Source organism: Oncorhynchus mykiss, chromosome 9, assembly GCF_057628025.1.
Source record: "Oncorhynchus mykiss isolate SJ-2025 chromosome 9, ASM5762802v1, whole genome shotgun sequence".
Taxonomy (NCBI): domain Eukaryota; kingdom Metazoa; phylum Chordata; class Actinopteri; order Salmoniformes; family Salmonidae; genus Oncorhynchus; species Oncorhynchus mykiss.
Window position 1 is genome coordinate 15,051,277 of NC_143030.1, and position 19,573 is coordinate 15,070,849.

At 42.4% G+C, this 19,573-nt stretch overlaps 1 protein-coding gene across 1 annotated transcript; it reads left to right on the forward strand.

Annotated features, from left to right (window-relative positions):
- The first annotated feature begins 869 nt into the window (after positions 1-869).
- mblac1 (metallo-beta-lactamase domain containing 1) lies at positions 870-5,759 on the forward strand. The gene is made up of 3 exons (XM_090183533.1): positions 870-1,433; positions 1,640-1,896; positions 3,089-5,759. The coding sequence occupies exons 1-3, from the start codon at positions 1,008-1,010 to the stop codon at positions 3,153-3,155; spliced, it is 750 nt and encodes a 249-aa protein (XP_090039659.1). The 5' UTR covers positions 870-1,007; the 3' UTR covers positions 3,156-5,759.
- Positions 5,760-19,573: the final 13,814 nt, after the last annotated feature.

A 19,573-nucleotide genomic window follows, 5' to 3' on the forward strand; every position in this document is an offset into this window, starting at 1 on the left:
GAGAGAGATATACAATTTCACAAGAACAATAACAATTGAGCCATGCAGTCAAGTTGTCTGCCAGTGTTTATAGGATCAAGGGTCAGTTCCACAGACTGCCTTACAGTGATTACACGTTACTGGAATTCTCCAATTGTTTCCTTGTAACTCATAAGAAATGTATTGAACCAACATCAGCCTCATGCAATGTGATCAATAATTTCACAGAACTCTTAGATTCAAAACCTTTTCAGGTATAATACTGTAACTGTAGGTGCACTTGCTTTGTTTTGATTGAGGTGGGTTTTAATGTCATATTTGTAAATTATTTTAAATCAGATATCTCAGATGTATGAAGTAGTAATTAAACAATACGTTGGTGACAGTTATGTTTAAGACAGTTATTAACAATGAGTAGCGACAACTTTTGGTTTGAGGTTTGACACTTTTGTCAGCTTTCTTGTTTTGCTGTTTAAGACATCTATATTAGCATCTCATAATATACAGCATCTATAATGATGAAATATCTGAAAATACCCAGAATTTACCTCCTAAACACAAAAAAGTGACTTACCTGTTTATCTCTCACCCGCCTCTGTTGTGTTCATGGTACTACTGTTGGTCATACACACAGTAGATGCACTATAGTCTTGAAAGTGGACTTATACCGAAAGAAATCATAACATTTTACTGGAAGCCAAATATGTTTACAACCTGCCATAATTTAGGCTAGGCAGATATAGGTTAAGAGTGTAAAGGGTGGGCATGGTGCAAAGTTGCGTTACGCCAGCTGGCCTTACACAATGTAATAGACGCTGCCGTCCAACAGATGGCGACAAAGCACTTTGCTGTGACAGCTAAACATTTTTCCAAACGACAAAATTACACTTGTTCTTCTTGCCATACCGTAGAACTGGTACAAGCTGTCAACAACGTCTGTGGTTGTTAGATACATGTATTGATACTTGTAGTTGTTAATCGATAAAAAACTGATTCTGTAGCTAGCAAACATCTATTATTGAGCAGAGATGGAAGCGACTGAAAAAAATTATGCATGTAATGAGTTTAGAAGAAGCGAGTTATCAGACACAGAACTCGAGATTGTGGGACAACCCTACTCCATCTCGGTGCTCAAAGTAGGCTATTGTCTGTCCGAACAGGACGGTTCTTTTCGAGCAGACGGGACTATCACTCTTCTAACGGGACCTAGAACTATTCTAGTAGACACCGGAGGACCGTGGGATCGGGACTTTCTAGTGAAACGGCTGAAGGATAAGCGATTAGACCCGGGTGATATCAGCTTGGTGGTGGGGACACATGGCCACTCCGACCATGTTGGTAATCTGGGGCTTTTTCCAGGGGCAACAATAGTTGTGGGGTGTGACATCAGTGAGGGGGATAGGTACCTTCCTAACCAGCTGTCTGAGGGGCAACCCTATCCTATTGATGAACATGTGAGTCTGAAACTCATCTTTTGTTCAACCTAACTCAGTGTAATCATATTCAATAGTGTGTGTGTGTGTGTGTGTGTAACAGCCATATTCAATGATTTTCCATGCATATTCACCAGCACTTTACAGTGCATCATTTGCATGTTACAATAGGTACTGCCTACCACTGTACTCTGAACCTCATTGCAATACCTTAATTTCTCCACCAGGTGTCAATAGTACCCACTCCAGGCCACACAGGGCGCGATGTGAGCCTTCTTGTGAAGGGAACCACAATGGGCACGGTGCTTGTTGCCGGGGACCTATTTGAGCGTTGCACTGATGACGACAGTTGGAGAGAACTGAGTGAGAATCCTGCAGTTCAAGAGGCCAGCCGACAGGAGGCGCTACGCACCTCTGATGTCATCATCCCGGGACACGGGTTGCCGTTCAGGATCCACAGGGAGGAAGTGGATGGACGCTCCGGGTAGAAACTGCCCTGTTAGGCCCTTAGGCACAGATCAGTTTTAGCCTTTCTCTCTAACCGTAGCAATGTGGGGGAAGAAGTGCAAAACCTTAGATCAGTGGTTAGATATAACCACTGACGTGTACAGTGCATTCGGAAAGTATTCAGACCCCTTCCCTTTTTCCACATTTTGTTACGTTACAGCCTTATTATAAAATGTATTTAAAAAAAAAATCTCATCAATCTACACGCAATACCCCAAAATGACATCACAATACCCCATAATGACAAAGCAAAAACAGGTTTTAGACATTTTAGCAAATTGTTTGTAGAGCTCTGTGACAGGATTGTGTCGAGGCACAAATCTGGGGAAGGGTACAAAAACATTTCTGCTGCATTGAAGATCTGCAAGAACACAGTGGCCTCCGTCATTCTTAAATGGAAGAAGTTTGGTACTTCCAAGACTTCCTAGAGCTGGCCGCCTGGCCCAACTGAGCAATCTGGAGAGAAAGGCCTTGGTCAGGGTGGTGACCAAGAACCCAATTGTCACTCTGCCAGAGCTCCAGTTCCTCTGTGTAGATGAGAGAACCTTCCAGAAGGACCACCATCTCCGCAGCACTCCACCAATCAGGCATTTATGGTAGAGTGGCCAGACAGAAGCCACTCCTCAGTAAAAGTCACATGACAGCCCGCTTGGAATTTTCCCAAAGGCACCTAAATGACTCTCAGACCATGTGAAACAAGATTCTCTGGTCTGATGAAACCAAGATTTAACTCTTTGCATGGTGGAGGTAGCATCATGCTGTGGGGATGTATTTCAGGCACTGGGAGACTAGTCAGGATTGAGGGAAAGATGAACGGAGCAAAGTGCATAGAGATCCTTGATGAAAACCTGCTCCAGACCGCTCAGGACCTCAGACTGGGGCGAAGGTTCACCTTCCAATAGGACAACGACCCTAAGCACACAGCCAAGACAATGCAGGACATGTCTCTGAATGTTCTTGAGTGGCCGAGCCAGAGCCCGGACTTGAACCTGAGTAAAGGGTCTGAATACTTACAGTACCAGTCAAAAGTTTGGACACACCTACTCATCCAAGGGTTTTTCTTTATTTTTACAATGTTTTACATTTTAGAATAATAGTGAAGACATCAAAACTATGAAATAACACATGGAATCATGTAGTAACAAATCCAAATATGTTTTATATTTCAGATTCTTCGAAGTAGCCACCCTTTGGCTTGATGACAGCTTTGCACACTCTTGGCATTCTCTCAACTAGCTTCATGAGGTAGTCACCTGGAAGGCATTTCAATTAATAAGTGTGCCTTGTTAAAAGTAAATTTGTAGAATTTCTTTCCTTAATGCTTTTGAGCCAATCAATTGTGTTGTGACAAGGTAGAGGTGGTATACAGAAGATAGCCCTATTTGGTAAAATACCTAGTCCATTACTTTAAGAAATCAGGTCAGTCAATCCGGAACATTTCTTTTGAAGTTTCTTCAAGTGCAGTCGCAAAAACTCTCAAGCGCTCTGATGAAACTGGCTCTCATGAGGACCGCCACAGGAAAGGAAGACTGCGTGAATCATGCCTTCATGGTGAAATTGCTGCAAAGAAACCACTACTATTTTTTTATTTGTATTTAACTAGGCAAATCAGTTAAGAACAAATTCTTATTTACAGTGACGGCCTACCCCAGCCAAACCTTAACCCGGACGACGCTGGGCCAATTGTTCGCTACCCTATGGGACTCCCAATCACTGCCGGTTGTGATACAGCCTGGAATTGAACCAGGATCTGTCATGATACCTGAAGCACTGAGATACAGTGCCTTAGACCGCTGTGCCACTCGAGAGCCCGAGAAGAAGAGACTTGCTTTGGCCAAGAAACACAAGCAATGGACATTAGACCAATGGAAATCTGTCCTTTGGTGTGATGAGTCCAAGTTTGAGATTTTTGGTTCCAACCGCTGTGTCTTTGTGAGATGCAGAGTAGTGGAACGGATGACCACCGCATGTGTGGTTACCACTGTGAAGCTTGGGGGAGGAGGTGTGATGGTGTGGGTGCTTTGCTGGTGACACTGTCAGTGATTTATTTAGAATTCAAGGCACACTTAATCAGCATGGCTACCACAGCATTCTGCGGCGATATGCCATCCTATCCTGTTTGCGCTTAGTGGGACTATCTCTTGTTTTTGAACAGGACAATGACCCAAAACACACCTCCAGGCTGTGTAAGGGCAATTTGACCAAGGAAAGTGATGGAGTGCTGCATCAGATGGCCTGGCCTCTACAATCACCCGACCTCAACCCAATTTAGATGGTTTGGGATGAGTTGGACCGCAGAGTGAAGGAAAAGCAGCCAACAAGGGCTCAGCATATGTGGGAACTCCTTCAAAACTGTTGGAAAAGCATTCCTCACGAAGCTGGTTGAGAGAATGCCAAGAGTGTGCAAAGCTGTCGTCAATGCAAAAGGTGGCTACTTTGAAGAATCTAAAATATATTTTGATTTGTTTAACACTTTTTTGGTTACTACGTGATCCCATATGTTTTATTTCATAGTTTTGATGTCTTCACTATTATTCTATAATGTAGAAAATAGTAAAAAATTAAGAAAATCCCTTGAATGAGTAGGTGTGTAAAATATTTGCAAAAATGTCTAAAAACCTGTTTTTTTTATGGGGTATTTGTGTGTAGACTGATGTAGACATTAATAAATGCATTTTTGTAGCTTCCAAAATCGTTCTTTTTTTTTACATTGGCTTAGGAATACCAAAATGGCTGTGCGGTGGCTCCAATACAACACCCCTGTCAGTCATCTACACATCATTGGGCGGTAACCTTATCGTCATCTCACAGTGACTGAATCTATGTCGGTACCTTCCACACACATACTCGACTCACACTCGACTCATACTGTATTGGCCATGTGAATTAGATGGTGTGCTACTGTGTGTCGGGACACAGTGACTGTCCACGGACCCAAACAAGATACTGTGGTACATCTAGCCGTGGTAAGAATCTCATCACACTAGTCTGCGGTATAAGGACAGTTGTCTGTGTTGATCACCTGTCTACTTTGCAAACGTGCCTCGAAATGAAACGTGTACATGGGATGTGCACGTCTCCTTGGGGCACGAAGAGGCTATGAATGATCATTCTGTGGTGGTAGACATATCTGAACCAAAGACACTGGTTTCCTTTATTCATCTGTGGTTGAAAATTCACCATAACACAAGGTATTGTCAATGAGTTGTATCTTTCTTTCAGATGCTGAGGTTTACCATCTTGGGTTAAATGCTGTAACGTTTGTGTTGTTTTCTCTTTATACTCTATCACCACAGGTGACCGCTGGGGTCTAAAGGGCTTGGTAGAATGTAAGTGAATTCTAATAGGGGTCAATGTTGAGTGATTCAATTGGAGAGAAGGAGTTCCCCCTTAGATCGGAGACAGCAGCAGAGCCCTACACAATAGCCTACAATAGTACACTATGATATATGGGCAGGTGTGGAAATGGGAAAAAGTCACTCTGGGAACCCCCCCACCCCCATTTTTTTTATTTCTAGGAATCTATGTAAACAAAATAAAAATAATGATTCCACCCCTGACTAATGATGTCTGGGGTAAAGTTGTCTTGCCTAGGATGTTTATAGGATTTTTATAATGTTGGCTAGCCTTAAGCAAACACGCCTTTCATAGCACTCATGAAATCAAAACTGATTTGAATAATGAGAAAATCATAAAAAGCCATTGTGAACGTTAGTCAGGGGGCCTAAGGCAGGGGCCAGGGGCCATTCAATGGAACAGTGTTGCATAACTGGGATTTGTCAACGGTTAATATCAAGTGTCTTGGACTCAATAAAGTAATTACTTTTTCTTCATTTGTCACTAGGCTTCCCCGATTAACTAACTCAGCATTGTTCCTCCCTCTGAATCAGTATTAGCACTGTAATGATGGTGTAGAATAGAGTTCGCCAGTTTTGTAGTCCAAAAAAAATGAAACCTGTTTCGTTTAGACATTCCTATGGGGCAAATGAATGGGGAAAGAAGGGAGTTTTGGGATAAATGCCGAAAATAAGGTTAACAGGCTTAGGAGATATACGTTTTGTTCGATGAGATAATATCGCTCAAGTAACATGAGCTTTATGAATTATGAAGCATTTATGTGCTTATTTTGATTACATAAATGCTTCAAAATTCACAAAAAGTGACATTAGCTGATGCAGATTAATCTCATAGAACAAAACGTGTAAGTTCTTCTAAGCCTGTGTTTACCTTCATTCATTTCCCCTTAGGCTTTGGCCAACGAGCCATGGTGGAGTTAGCCTCTGTTAGTTCCTACAAAAAGATGCCATTACTATTGCTTCCTAAACAAACACATGCCTTTTCATCAACTTGGTTACTGTATTACATACAGTGAGGGAAAAAAGTATTTGATCCCCTACTAATTTTGTACGTTTGCCCACTGACAAAGAAATGATCAGTCTATAATTTTAATGGTAGGTTTATTTGAACAGTGAGAGACAGAATAACAACAAAAAATCCAGAAAAACGCACGTAAAAAATGTTGTAAATTGATTTGCATTTTAATGAGGGAAATAAGTATTTGACCCCCTCTCAATCAGAAAGATTTCTGGCTCCCAGGTGTCTCTTATACAGGTAACGAGCTGAGATTAGGAGCACACTCTTAAAGGGAGTGCTCCTAATCTCAGTTTGTTACCTGTATAAAAGACACCTGTCCACAGAAGCAATCAATCAATCAGATTCCAAACTCTCCACCATGGCCAAGACCAAAGAGCTCTCCAAGGATGTCAGGGACAAGATTCTAGACCAACACAAGGCTGGAATGGGCTACAAGACCATCGCCAAGGAGCTTGGTGAGAGGGTGACAACAGTTGGTGCAATTATTCGCAAAGGGAAGAAACACAAAGGAACTGTCAACCTCCTTCGGCCTGGGGCTCCATGCAAGATCTCACCCCGTGGAGTTACAATGATCATGAGAACGGTGAGGAATCAGCCCAGAACTACACGGGAGGATCTTGTCAATGATCTCAAGGCAGCTGGGACCATAGTCACCAAGAAAACAATTGGTAACACACTACGCCGTGAAGGACTGAAATCCTGCAGCGCCCGCAAGGTCGCCCTGCTCAAGAAAGCACTTATACAGTGGGGCAAAAAAGTATTTAGTCAGCCACCAATTGTGCAAGTTCTCCCACTTAAAAATACGAGAGAGGCCTGTAATTTTCATCATAGGTACACTTCAACTATGACAGACAAAATGAGGAAAGAAAATCTTGAAAATCACATTGTAGGATTTTTAATGATTTTATTTGCAAATTGTGGTGGAAAATAAGTATTTGGTAAATAACAAAAGTTTATTTCAATACTTTGTTATATACCCTTTGTTGGCAATGACAGAGGTCAAACGTTTTCTGTAAGTCTTCACAAGGTTTTCACACACTGTTGCTGGTATTTTGGCCCATTCCCCCATGCAGATCTCATCTAGAGCAGTGATATTTTGGGGCTGTTGCTGGGCAACACAGACTTTCAACTCCCTCCAAAGATTCTCTATGGGGTTGAGATCTGGAGACTGGCTAGGCCACTCCAGGACCTTGAAATGCATCTTACGAAGCCACTCCTTCGTTGCCCGGGCGGTGTGTTTGGGATCATTGTCATGCTGAAAGACCCAGCCACGTTTCATCTTCAATGCCCTTGCTGATGGAAGGAGGTTTTCACTCAAAATCTCATGATACATGGCCCCATTAATTCTTTCCTTTACACGGATCAGTCGTCCTGGTCCCTTTGCAGAAAAACAGCCTCAAAGCATGATGTGTCCACCCCCATGCTTCACAGTAGGTATGGTGTTCTTTGGATGCAACTCAGCATTCTTTGTCCTCCAAACACAACGAGTTGAATTTTTACCAAAAAGTTATATTTTGGTTTCATCTCACCATATGACATTCTCCTAATCTTCTTCTGGATCATCCAAATGCTCTCTAGCAAACTTCAGACGGGCCTGGACATGTACTGGCTTAAGCAGGGGGACACGTCTGGCACTGCAGGATTTGAGTCCCTGGCGGCGTAGTGTGTTACTGATGGTAGGCTTTGTTACTTTGGTTCCAGCTCTCTGCAGGTCATTCACTAGGTGTGGTTCTGGGATTTTTGCTCACCGTTCTTGTGATCATTTTGACCCCACGGGGTGAGATCTTGCGTGGAGCCCCAGATCGAGGGAGATTATCAGTGGTCTTGTGTGTCTTCCATTTCCTAATAATTGCTCCCACAGTTGATGTCCTCAAACAAAGCTGCTTACATATTGCAGATTCAGTCTTCCCAGCCTGGTGCAGGTCTACAATTTTGTTTCTGGTGTCCTTTGACAGCTCTTTGGTCTTGGCCATATTGGAGTTTGGATTGTGACTGTTTGAGGTTGTGGACAGGTGTCTTTTTTACTGATAAGTTCAAACAGGTTCCATTAATACAGGTAACGAGTGGAGGACAGAGGAGCCTCTTAAAGAAGAAGTTACAGGTCTGTGAGAGCCAGAAATCTTGCTTGTTTGTAGGTGACCAAATACTTATTTTCCACCATAATTTGCAAATAAATTCATTAAAAATCCTACAATGGGATTTTCCGGATTTTTTTCTCATTTTGTCTGTCATAGTTGATGTGTACCTATGATGAAAATTACAGGCCTCTCATCTTTTTAAGTGAGAGAACTTGCACAATTGGTGGCTGACAAAATACTTTTTTTGCCCCACTGTACATGCCCGTCTGAAGTTTGCCAATGACCATCTGAATGATTCAGAGGACAACTGGGTGAAAGTGTTGTGGTCAGATGAGACCAAAATGGAGCTCTTTGGCATCAACTCAACTCGCCGTGTTTGGAGGAGGAGGAATGCTGCCTATGACCCCAAGAACACCATCCCCACCATCAACATGGAGGTGGAAACATTATGCTTTGGGGGTGTTTTTCTGCTAAGGGGACAGGACAACTTCACCGCATCAAAGGGACAATGGACGGGGCCATGTACCGTCAAATCTTGGGTGAGAACCTCCTTCCCTCTTTCAGGGCATTGAAAATGGGTCGTGGATAGGTATTCCAGTATGACAATGACCCAAAACACACGATCAAGGCAACAAAGGAGTGGCTCAAGAAGAAGCAAATTATGTTCCTGGAGTGGCCTAGCCAGTCTCCAGACCTTAATCCCATAGAAAATCTGTGGAGGGTGCTGAAGGTTCGAGTTACCAAACGTCAGCCTCGAAACCTTAATGACTTGGAGAAGATCTGCAAAGAGGAGTGGGACAAAATCCCTCCTGAGATGTGTGCAAACCTGGTGGCCTACTACAAGAAATGTCTGACCTCTGTGATTGCCAACAAGGGTTTTGCCACCAAGTACTAAGTCATGTTTTGCAGAGGGGTCAAATACTTATTTCCCTCATTAAAATGCAAATCAATTTATAACATTTTTAACATGTGTTTTTCTGGATTTTTTTGTTGTTATTCTGTCTCTCACTGTTCAAATAAACCTACCATTAAAATGATAGACTGATCATTTCTTTGTCAGTGGGCAAACGTACAAAATCAGCAGGGGATCAAATACTTTTTTCCCTCACTGTAGATGGACCAACTACTCTGACATATACCTCAATAGCCTATTTATTAGGCCTAGTAGATGCGTTCCTCATTGCATTGGTAAATGTAGGCTACAGATTCACAGCTGTGACAGTACATCTATAGATTTTCAAATCATCCACCTCCACTCAAGTTAGGAGATGTGCATGACTGAACCAAAAAGCCTTATAGAGTTCAATGACATGACACTCAAGCCGCTCCTTGACCCCTCTAACAATGCAACATGTCACTCATTTACTGTAAGTCCTGTGAATCTTTTTAATCCTGTCTATGTTACTCAAAACCACTTCATATTTTCACTCAAGCACCCATTCAGTGCACTGGAGTGGCACTGGAGGGGCCTTAATCTTAGACTTAGTTATTAATTCAGGGGGTCCTGCTGCTTGTGCAATATCACTACTGGTGTTGTGATTGTTGTTGTAGTCTTCACAAGGCCCTGTTTGTTGCCGTAGTGATCTCACACCAATGCAAGAGCCGTAGATCCTATGTGTTCTATTTAACTCTGTGGTTAGAACCATAGAATGAATTCAAATCTGAATTCTATGGGTTCAGCACTCTCACTAACTAACTGTGCAAGGCCTCAGACGTTTCTGAAACCCCACCAGCAACGTAGTCTGGATAATAATAAGTTATAGACCACTTTTTATTACATAAAGAATCTCAAAGTGGAATCTCAAGAATCTCAAACATTTTGTTCCAGCTGAAGCCAGTTTTCTCTGTCGTTGTTCTGCCAAACACGATAACCTCACATGAGTTGGCTAAATCAGAAACACACAGTCTGAAATCCAGGTAACTTCCAACATCATCTAAATCAGGGCTCTCCAACCCTGTACCTGGAGAGCTACCCTCCAGTAGGTTTTAACTCCAACCCTGTTCTTGGAGAGCTACCCTCCTGTAGGTTTCAACTCCAACCCTGTTCCCGGAGAGCTACCCTCCTGTAGGTTTTAACTCCAACCCTATTCCTGGAGAGCTACCCTCCTGTAGGTTTTAACTCCAACCCTATTCCTGGAGAGCTACCCTCCTGTAGGTTTTAACTCCAACCCTGTTCTAGGAGAGCTACCCTCCTGTAGGTTTTCGCTCCAACTCCAGTTGTAACTAACCTGATTGATTTTATCAATTAGCTAATTATTAAGTCAGGTGTGCTAGATTAGGGTTGGGGTGAAAACCTACAGGATGGTAGCTCTCCAGGAACAGCGTTGGACTGCCCAGATCCAAATGATCAATACATCCTGAAAGTTAGATAACCGTTAATGATCAAATTAATATTTGTCACAGAATGTGTGCGTACTTTACAGGCTTGTGCTTTAATTAATGTTATACAATGGGTGGTTTGGAATTCCCATTATTAGAGTCTATCCTGCCCCTTGATATAATAGATAACATACACATGGCCAGTATTCATAACATTTGCCATTGTTTACATCGTTACCTAGCAACGCACAACTACGACTACTAGCAGTTTCTAAACAACTACTTTTACTATTATTACTGCTATTACTACTATTACTACTACTATTATTACTACTACTATTATTACTGTTACTACTATTACTACCACTATTACTGCTATTACTACTATTACTGTTAGTACTATTACTACTATCTCTACTACTACTACTGCTACTATTACTAATATTACTACTTTTACTACTGATTTTTCAATACTATAGCTTTGACCAATTCCCCCTAGGTTGTAAAGCTAGGGTTAATAAGAATTAGGCAAAGACTCAGATTCTGCAAAAGGTTTGTTGTAGTTTATTCATGAGAGCTCTCCAAAGTCAACCAAAATTTGAACAGTCTTTATAACCCCCTCTACGCACACACACACACACACAGGTTTATCACTTTTCTACCAGCCTTGGAAGTTTCTCGCTGTTCTCTCCTCTCCTCCCTAGATTAGAGAGGCCTTGGAAGTGATAAACAACAGGCCCTCTTGTTGTCAGCTTTTTCAGAGTTATCATGTGCAGTCTACCAGCCTCTGTTTTCTCCCTCTTACACACACACACATACATTATTAGAATTATAGTATTATATGTTTCAGGGTAGAATTCTTTAGTCATTACGTTAAACCGTCTCCTCCCTTTACTACTATTACTACTTTTACTACTATTACTACTTTTACTACTGTCATGACGTTGCCCTCTTTGGGTACAGCAAGCCCCATCCCCCTCTCCCTGTCTCCTACACACAGGCTACTGTGGTCAGAGAGAGGTCGTAAATTCCTGGAGGAGATTATCTCCTCATGGCCACAGTATAGAGATAGAGTGAATTTTCATAGAGAACAAAGGAATTTCTTCCACCTTACAGAACTTGAGGTCCGAACAACATTTATGTTCTGGAGAAGGTATAAAAGTTCGGTGTAGAATCCAGCTACGAACTGGTCTGTTTGGTACAATTTTGTGACACTCATGAGAGACAATACGGTCACATTACCATAACGCTGTTTATATAATAGCCTCAGATATGAGGTTTACATCTAATTGTTGTATAAGATGAATGAGTGAAGATGATACTCTTTGTAAAATTGTGTAATGTGATTTAGCGGGATCATTTTCGTCAACATCCTCTGAATTGCATTACCAAATTAAATTACTAAAAATATTTTATATTCATGAAATCACAAGTGCAATTTTTCAAAACACAGCTTAGCTTATTGTTAATCCACTTGGTGTGTCAGATATCAAACAAGTTTTACAGCTAAAGCAAACCAAGCGTTTATGTAAGGACATCTCTCTCAGCAGACAAAACATTACAAACAGCTAGCAGCAAAGTAGATTGGTCACGAAAGTCAGAAAAGCAATAAAATGAATCGCTTACCTTTGATGATCATCGGATGTTTGCACTCACGAGACTCCCAGTTACGCAATAAATGTTCCATAAAGATTTTTTTTATATCCAAAATACCTCCATTTGGTTGGCGCATTTTGTTCAGAAATCCACAGGCTCGAGCGGTCACGACGGGGCAGATGAAAATTCCAAATAGTATCCATAAAGTTCGTAGAAACATGTCAAACGTTTTTTATAATCAATCCTCAGGTTGTTTTTACAATAAATAATCAATAATATTTCAACCGGACCATATCTTTTTCAATAGGAGAGAGAGAGAAAATGTCTGCTCCAAGCTGTTGCGCATGCAAAACTCTGCTGGCACCCAGCCATACAATGACACGATGTGATCGTTCTCGCTCATTTTTCAGAATAAAAGGCTGAAACTATGTCTGAAGACTGTTCACACCATGTGGAAGCCATAGAGAAATTAATCTGGTTGATATCCTTTGAAATGGAGGGAAGGCATGCAATGGAACAGGGAGCTTTCAAAATAAGAGGCACTTCCTAGTTGGATTTTCCTCAGGTTTTCGCCTACAATATCAGTTCTGTTATACTCACAGACAATATTTTGACAGTTTTGGAAACTTTAGACTATTTTCTATCTTAATCTGACAGTTATATGCATATTCTAGCTTCTGGGCCTGAGAAATAGGCAGTTTAATTTAGGTACGTTTTTCATCCAAACATCAAAATACTGCCCCCTACACTCAACAGGTTAATGAAGGAAACTCCAATTCCCTTTTGAGTTTAACTAAATCTGAGGACCGCCCATGAGCCCAGTTCGGACCTGAGTCATGAGACGGCCTTTTTCTGCTCTCCCGAATAAAACCCCCACTTTGAGAATTTCTCAACAGACCATGTTTCCCTCAATTACGAGAGGACAAAGGTTGCAGACCAGCTTACCTTGATAACAAGAGGGCCAAGGTTTGAGTAGATGGCTGAATCTTTTAACCATACCACGTGCTTAAACTCTTAGACTATCGATACCGACAGAATAAGAACAAGTCTTTTGATATTAATTACTAGTCTGCAGCTAGGAATTCGGTATCATTGAACGCGAAGACCGACAACCGCTGAAACATCTATCCATAACAACATGAATGAATGTCACTCTGAACTATTGCAATGATTGCAATTGTTCATGTGAGCGGTCATGTGCAAAGGATTAGTATTTCAATTGTTATAATTATCAACTGTGTCTTATCTCATTCGACCCCCACTTCCCTTTTGTACACCAACCCACGATGCCGGTTTATCCCACTAGGGAAACTCCGTTATCACTTCCTTGTAACTATCTACTGTTTGTTTATGCATTTCTGTGAATTACTTAGTTAGTAATTAAATTATTTAAGACAATTGATGTATGGATGACTCATAGTGAAGACTGGGTTCGTTCAGATAACCAAGAATTTACAACGTGTGGTATGAGACTAACTTGAGGTAAATAATAATTCATTAATTCGAAGACTAATTGATAAGATACAAAAATATCTGAAGAGTTATATTATGAAAATTATAACTTTGTAATCTGAAAATTTTCCTTGGTGCCCCGACTTCCTAGTAAATTACATTTACCTGATTAGTTAATTACAGAGAATCTTTGATAAAAACTAAAAGTCTTCAGTTAATGATAGTAAAGACACGACACTACTATTACTACTTTTACTATTACTACTGTTATTATTACTATTATTACTACTTTTACAACTGGTATTACTACTACTACTACTATTACTACTTTTACTACTTTAACTATTACTACTTTTACTATTACTACTTTTATTATTGCTACGATTACTACTGCTATTACTACTTTTACTACTACTACTTTTACTACTATTACTACTACTTTTACTATTACTACTATTACTACTACTTTTACTACTACTACTATTACTACTATTACTATTACTACTATTACTACGTTTACTGCTATTACTACTAGCTAGGCAAGTCGTTGTATTTTAAGTCTTAAAATCAAAGCTAAGATGTTTTTTGGTTGGAATTGCAGGATGTATTTAGTTTGAGAATTTAGACATGAGCTAGAAACTTTGACAGACTGTTTTCGCTTCATCTCGTGGATATAAACACACACAGCCATGATACAAATGTCACAATACCTGGCCTCATGTACTTTTGGTTAATTCAAGTTAGGTCATCAAGTTATTAATAAATATACCTTGTGTCCTGATCTGCCATCACCTTTACTGTCCCACATGCATTACCTAACCAAACCACACCCAGTCTCTAGTTCCAATTTCATAGAGCTGGAGTATCTACCTGTACAAAGATCACTGCACCACATCAACAACGACCTTCAACAAAGATAATAGGGTGCTATTTGGGTAGCAGTACTGGTCAAAAGTAGTGCACCATAAAGCGAATAGGGTGCTATTTGGCTTTACATCCATAAACAGTGTTTTCCTGTGTTGCGAAGACGAGAGGGTGGTTAAAAACGCTCCCAGGTGATATCTGGATGCCTGATGAAGACCTAAGGGTGGAAACGTTGTGTCGATAAGATCACCTGGGAGCGTGCAGCATTTTCCTTTTTATTCTTCAAGAGTTCACCGAGAACTACAGCACCTGCAAAAAAAAAGTACCTGGATGTGCATTTGTTCTTCAGCTTCTGGTGACTAACGTAAATGTGCAGATATGTCAGGTGTTTAAAAGTGGCCATAAAGAGTGACATTTGACAGTTTCTGTCTGTTACCATGGTACAATGTTATTACATATTGTAGTGACCTTAACTAATTGATGTCACCAGGCAGGCCAAAACAGGCAAACATTTCAGACAGCCTTTAAAAATAGCTCTTACACTAAAAGGGCATTACCATCACTTTCACATCTTCACAGTATTATTCCAACTTCATAGTGTAGAAATATATATTCAGTGGCCATTTTATTAGGTACACCCATCTAGCACTGGGACCCCTGTTTGCCACCAGAACAGCCTGAATTATTTGGGGCGTGGAAGGCAGGATAGGGTGAGTCCATGGACTAATGCTGCTTACGCCAAATCCTGACTCAGTATGACGCAACAGGAACCAGGATTTGCCAGACCAGCAATGTTTTTCCACTCCTCAATGGTCCAGTGTTGGTGATCTGGAGACGCTTTTTCTTGTTTTTAGCTGATAGGAGTGGAGCCCGATGTGGTCCACAGGAGGTTGGTGGCACCTTAATTGGGGAGGACGGGCTTGTGGTAATGGCTGAAGCGGAAAAGTGGAACGGTATCAAATGCATCAAACACATGGTTTCCATGTTTCACAATCTCTGGCGGCGAGGAGACTGAACCCTCGCCAGGCAAGGTGGGCTACGTTCTTTACCCGTTTTGTTTTCACCCTATCCTACAGACCAGGTTCCCAGAACGCTAAGCCAGACGCACTATCCCGGATGTATGACACAGAGGAGCGGTCCATGGATCACACTCCCCTACTTCCGGCCTCTTGCCTGGTGGCACCGGTGGTGTGGGAGCTGGAAGCGGACATTGAGCGGGCGTTACGCACAGAGCCCACTCCTCCCCAGTGTCCAGCTGGGCGCCTGTATGTTCTGTCTGCTGTCCGCGACCGTTTGATCTATTGGGCCCACACGTCACCCTCCTCTGGTCACCCTGGCATCGGTCTGACGGTGCGTTGCCTTAGTGGAAAGTGCTGGTGGCCCACCTTGGCCAAGGACGTGAGGGATTATGTTTCCTCCTGCTTGGTGTGCGCCCAGTGCAAGGCTCACAGGCACCTGCCCAGAGGGAAATTACAACCCCTTCCCGTTCCACAACGGCCATGGTTGCACCTGTCGGTGGACTTCCTGACGGATCTTCCTCCCTCACAGGGCAACACCACAATACTGGTCGTTGTGGCACGGTTTTCTAAGTCCTGCCGTCTCCTCCCTTTGCCCGGTCTCCCTACGGCCCTACAGACTGCGGAGGCCCTGTTCACTCATGTCTTCCGGCACTACGGGTGGCTGAGGACATAGTCTCTGATCGAGGTCCCCAGTTCACGTCCAGGGTCTAGAGAGTGTTCATGGAACATCTGGGGGTCTCGGTCAGCCTAACTTCAGGTTTTCACCCCGAGAGTAACGGGCAGGTGGAGAGATTAAACCAGGATGTGGGTAGGTTTCTACGGTCATATTTCCAGGACCGGCCGGGGGAGTGGGCGGCGTTCATCCCCTGGGCATAGATGGCCCAAAACTCACTCCGCCACTCCTCCACTAACCTCTCTCCTTTCCAGTGCATACTGGGGTATCAGCTGGTTCTGGCATCGTGGCATCAGAGCCAGATCGATGCTCCTGCGGTGGACGAATGGTTCAATCGCTCGGAGGAGACCTGGGACGCCGCCCATGTGTACCTACAATGGGCTTTGAGGCGGCAAAGAGAGGGCGCTGACTGCCACCACAGCGAGGCCCCGGTGTTCGCACCGGGGGACCGGGTCTGGCTCTCAACCCGAAACCTGCCCCTCCGCCTGCCCTGCCGGAAGCTGGGTCCGCGGTTTGTGGGGCCATTTAAAGTCCTGAGGCGACTGAACGAGGTATGCTACAGGTTACAGCTTCCCCCAGATTATCATATTAATCCCTCGTTCCATGTGTCTCTCCTCAGGCTGGTGGTGGCTGGTCCACTCCAGGAATCTGGACATCGAGAGGGCCCCGGCGTATGCTGTTCGAGCTATCCTGGACTCGAGGCGTCGGGCAAGGGGCCCTCAGTACCTCGTGGAGTGGGAGGGGTACGGTCCGTAGGAGAGATGCTGTGTGCCGGTGGAGGACGTCCTGGACCCTTCGTTGCTGCGCCTCGTCCTCCGGGTCATCCCAGAGGTCGGTGTCGGCGCACTGATGGAGCCGCGCGTCAAGCTAAGGGTACTGTCATGACTTCCGACGAAGTCGGTCCCTCTCCTTGTTCTGGTGGCGTTCGGCGGTCGACGTCACCGGCCTTCTAGCCACCGCCGATCCACTTTTAATGTTCCATTTGTTTTGTCTTTGTTTTACACCCCTGATTTCAATCCCACAATTACTGTTTCATTATTTAACCCTCTGTTCCCCCATGTTTATTTGTGAGTGATTGTTTATTGTATTTTCGGTCTGTCATGGTGTGCGTGTATTTTGTTACTTTGTATATTTGACATTTTGAGTAAAAAAAGCTACACATAGGACCCATTACACATCTGCATTGGACCATTGCATCACGAACCTGCTACAATATCTTGAGAGCCCGTGCAACTGAGCAATTTGCATACCTACCCAACATAAACTTAATATTTATTTCTGAAATATTTATTTATCTATATAGGATCACTGTACTTAATTATTGTAAATTACACCAATAATTAAGAAAATAAAAATGTAAAAACTTTTTTTTAAATTGCAAATTTGTTTTGATGACATCATTCCCTTTAGTGTGGGTTTGTGTTAAAACACATGCTAGCTTTACAGAGTTCTCTATACGTATGTGCGTGTGTGTGTGTATACTCTAACTGATGGAATGGGTGTGGATGCTAATTGGATTATAGATTAACAGGATAGCTCTATACTGTATGACTCACTGTGTGTGTGTGTGAGTCCAATCACTGTACTGACAGGAGAGTGAAGGTCAAAGGTTATTTCAAGGTTTTGATTTCAGTCACAAAAAAGTTACCAAAGACCAACTATGAGCTCTATGTCAGAATTTCAGTTAGGATGACAGCTAAAACAATGTTGTTCCATAATTATAAGATGAATTTGTTTGCTTTGTAAAATGTAGTGTTAAAGATGTTTGTACAGTATTTATTCAAATAGCTGTTCAAATACAAAAGGGACATTTTGATCGTTCCAGGCCTAGCTACATGGTCTGTAACCTGAATGTCTGATGTGCATTTATGTGAGAAATCAGCGTATACGCCTAGGTGTTGAATGTACATGTTCCCATGGAGACAGCAACCTTACCTTGGTCTCTCTTGACCTCTTGGTTGGCCAATCCAAGCGGTCTATTATGTGTTCAGATGGTGACGAAACATACATATGTACAAAAAGGCAAGATACCAAAGGCATGCCCAAACTAAACAGTAAAAAACCAACCAGCAGCCTCTCCAAGCTGGCACACTGACTGACGATCACCTTAACTGGCAGAACCTGATGGGTTGATCAACCAGGTTCAGCAGCTGGACAAGGTGAGTAGTGTGGAAGTGTAACTTGGATATTGTGTCTGTCTATCTCCCAACATGAACCTAAGTTACCGTATCCAACGAAAGTCAAACATAAGAAGAGAGAACTGAATAGAACAGGAAAACCTGCTGGGGGGACCAAAGTCGTTAATCAAAGTATTTCCAGTTCCTTTTTTTACACCTTAATATGGCCGTAACTGTTGAATCATTTCTCAAATGTTACACACTCCAGACAATCTTACTCCCCATTCTCGAAAGAGGATCAGAGGGGAGAAGGAAATCAGTAGAGGGGAATAGTAGTGGTCAGACAGATGAAAAGAGAGGGTAAGAAAGACCGATACAGAACAGTTTACAGAGAGACAGAGTTGTTTAGTTTATTAGGTTCTCCATTATCTACTGCACATGCAGCAGCTACTCTTCCTGGGCTCCACATAAAACGTACAAATACATGACAAAGTACAGAACAGTAATAGACAACATAAGATATCACATTCAAATTAAATAGGAGTTATATTTAGGAAAGACAACAAAAATACTATTTACACACTATTCATATACTGTTTTCATATTGTTATATAGAGTACAGTTAAATAAGAGCTTTAGAAAGAGGAGAGGCACTGTGATGCAATATGTTTTTTTATCTGTTTTTTCAAGCTAAACCTGAGTAACCTCTAGTGACAGAGCATTCCACCATGACATGGCTCTATACATAACTGAGTAACCTCTAGTGACAGAGCATTCCACCATGACATGGCTCTATACATAACTGAGTAACCTCTAGTGGCAGAGCATTCCACCATGACATGGCTCTATACGTAACTGAGTAACCTCTGGTGGCAGAGCATTCCACCATGACATGGCTCTATACATAACTGAGTAACCTCTGGTGGCAGAGCATTCCACCATGACGTGGCTCTATACATAACTGAGTAACCTCTAGTGACAGAGCATTCCATAATGACATGGCTCTATACGTAACTGAGTAACCTCTAGTGGCAGAGCATTCCACCATGACATAGCTCTATACATAACTGAGTAACCTCTGGTGACAGAGCATTCCACCATGACATGGCTCTATACATAACTGAGTAACCTCTAGTGGCAGAGCATTCCACCATGACATGGC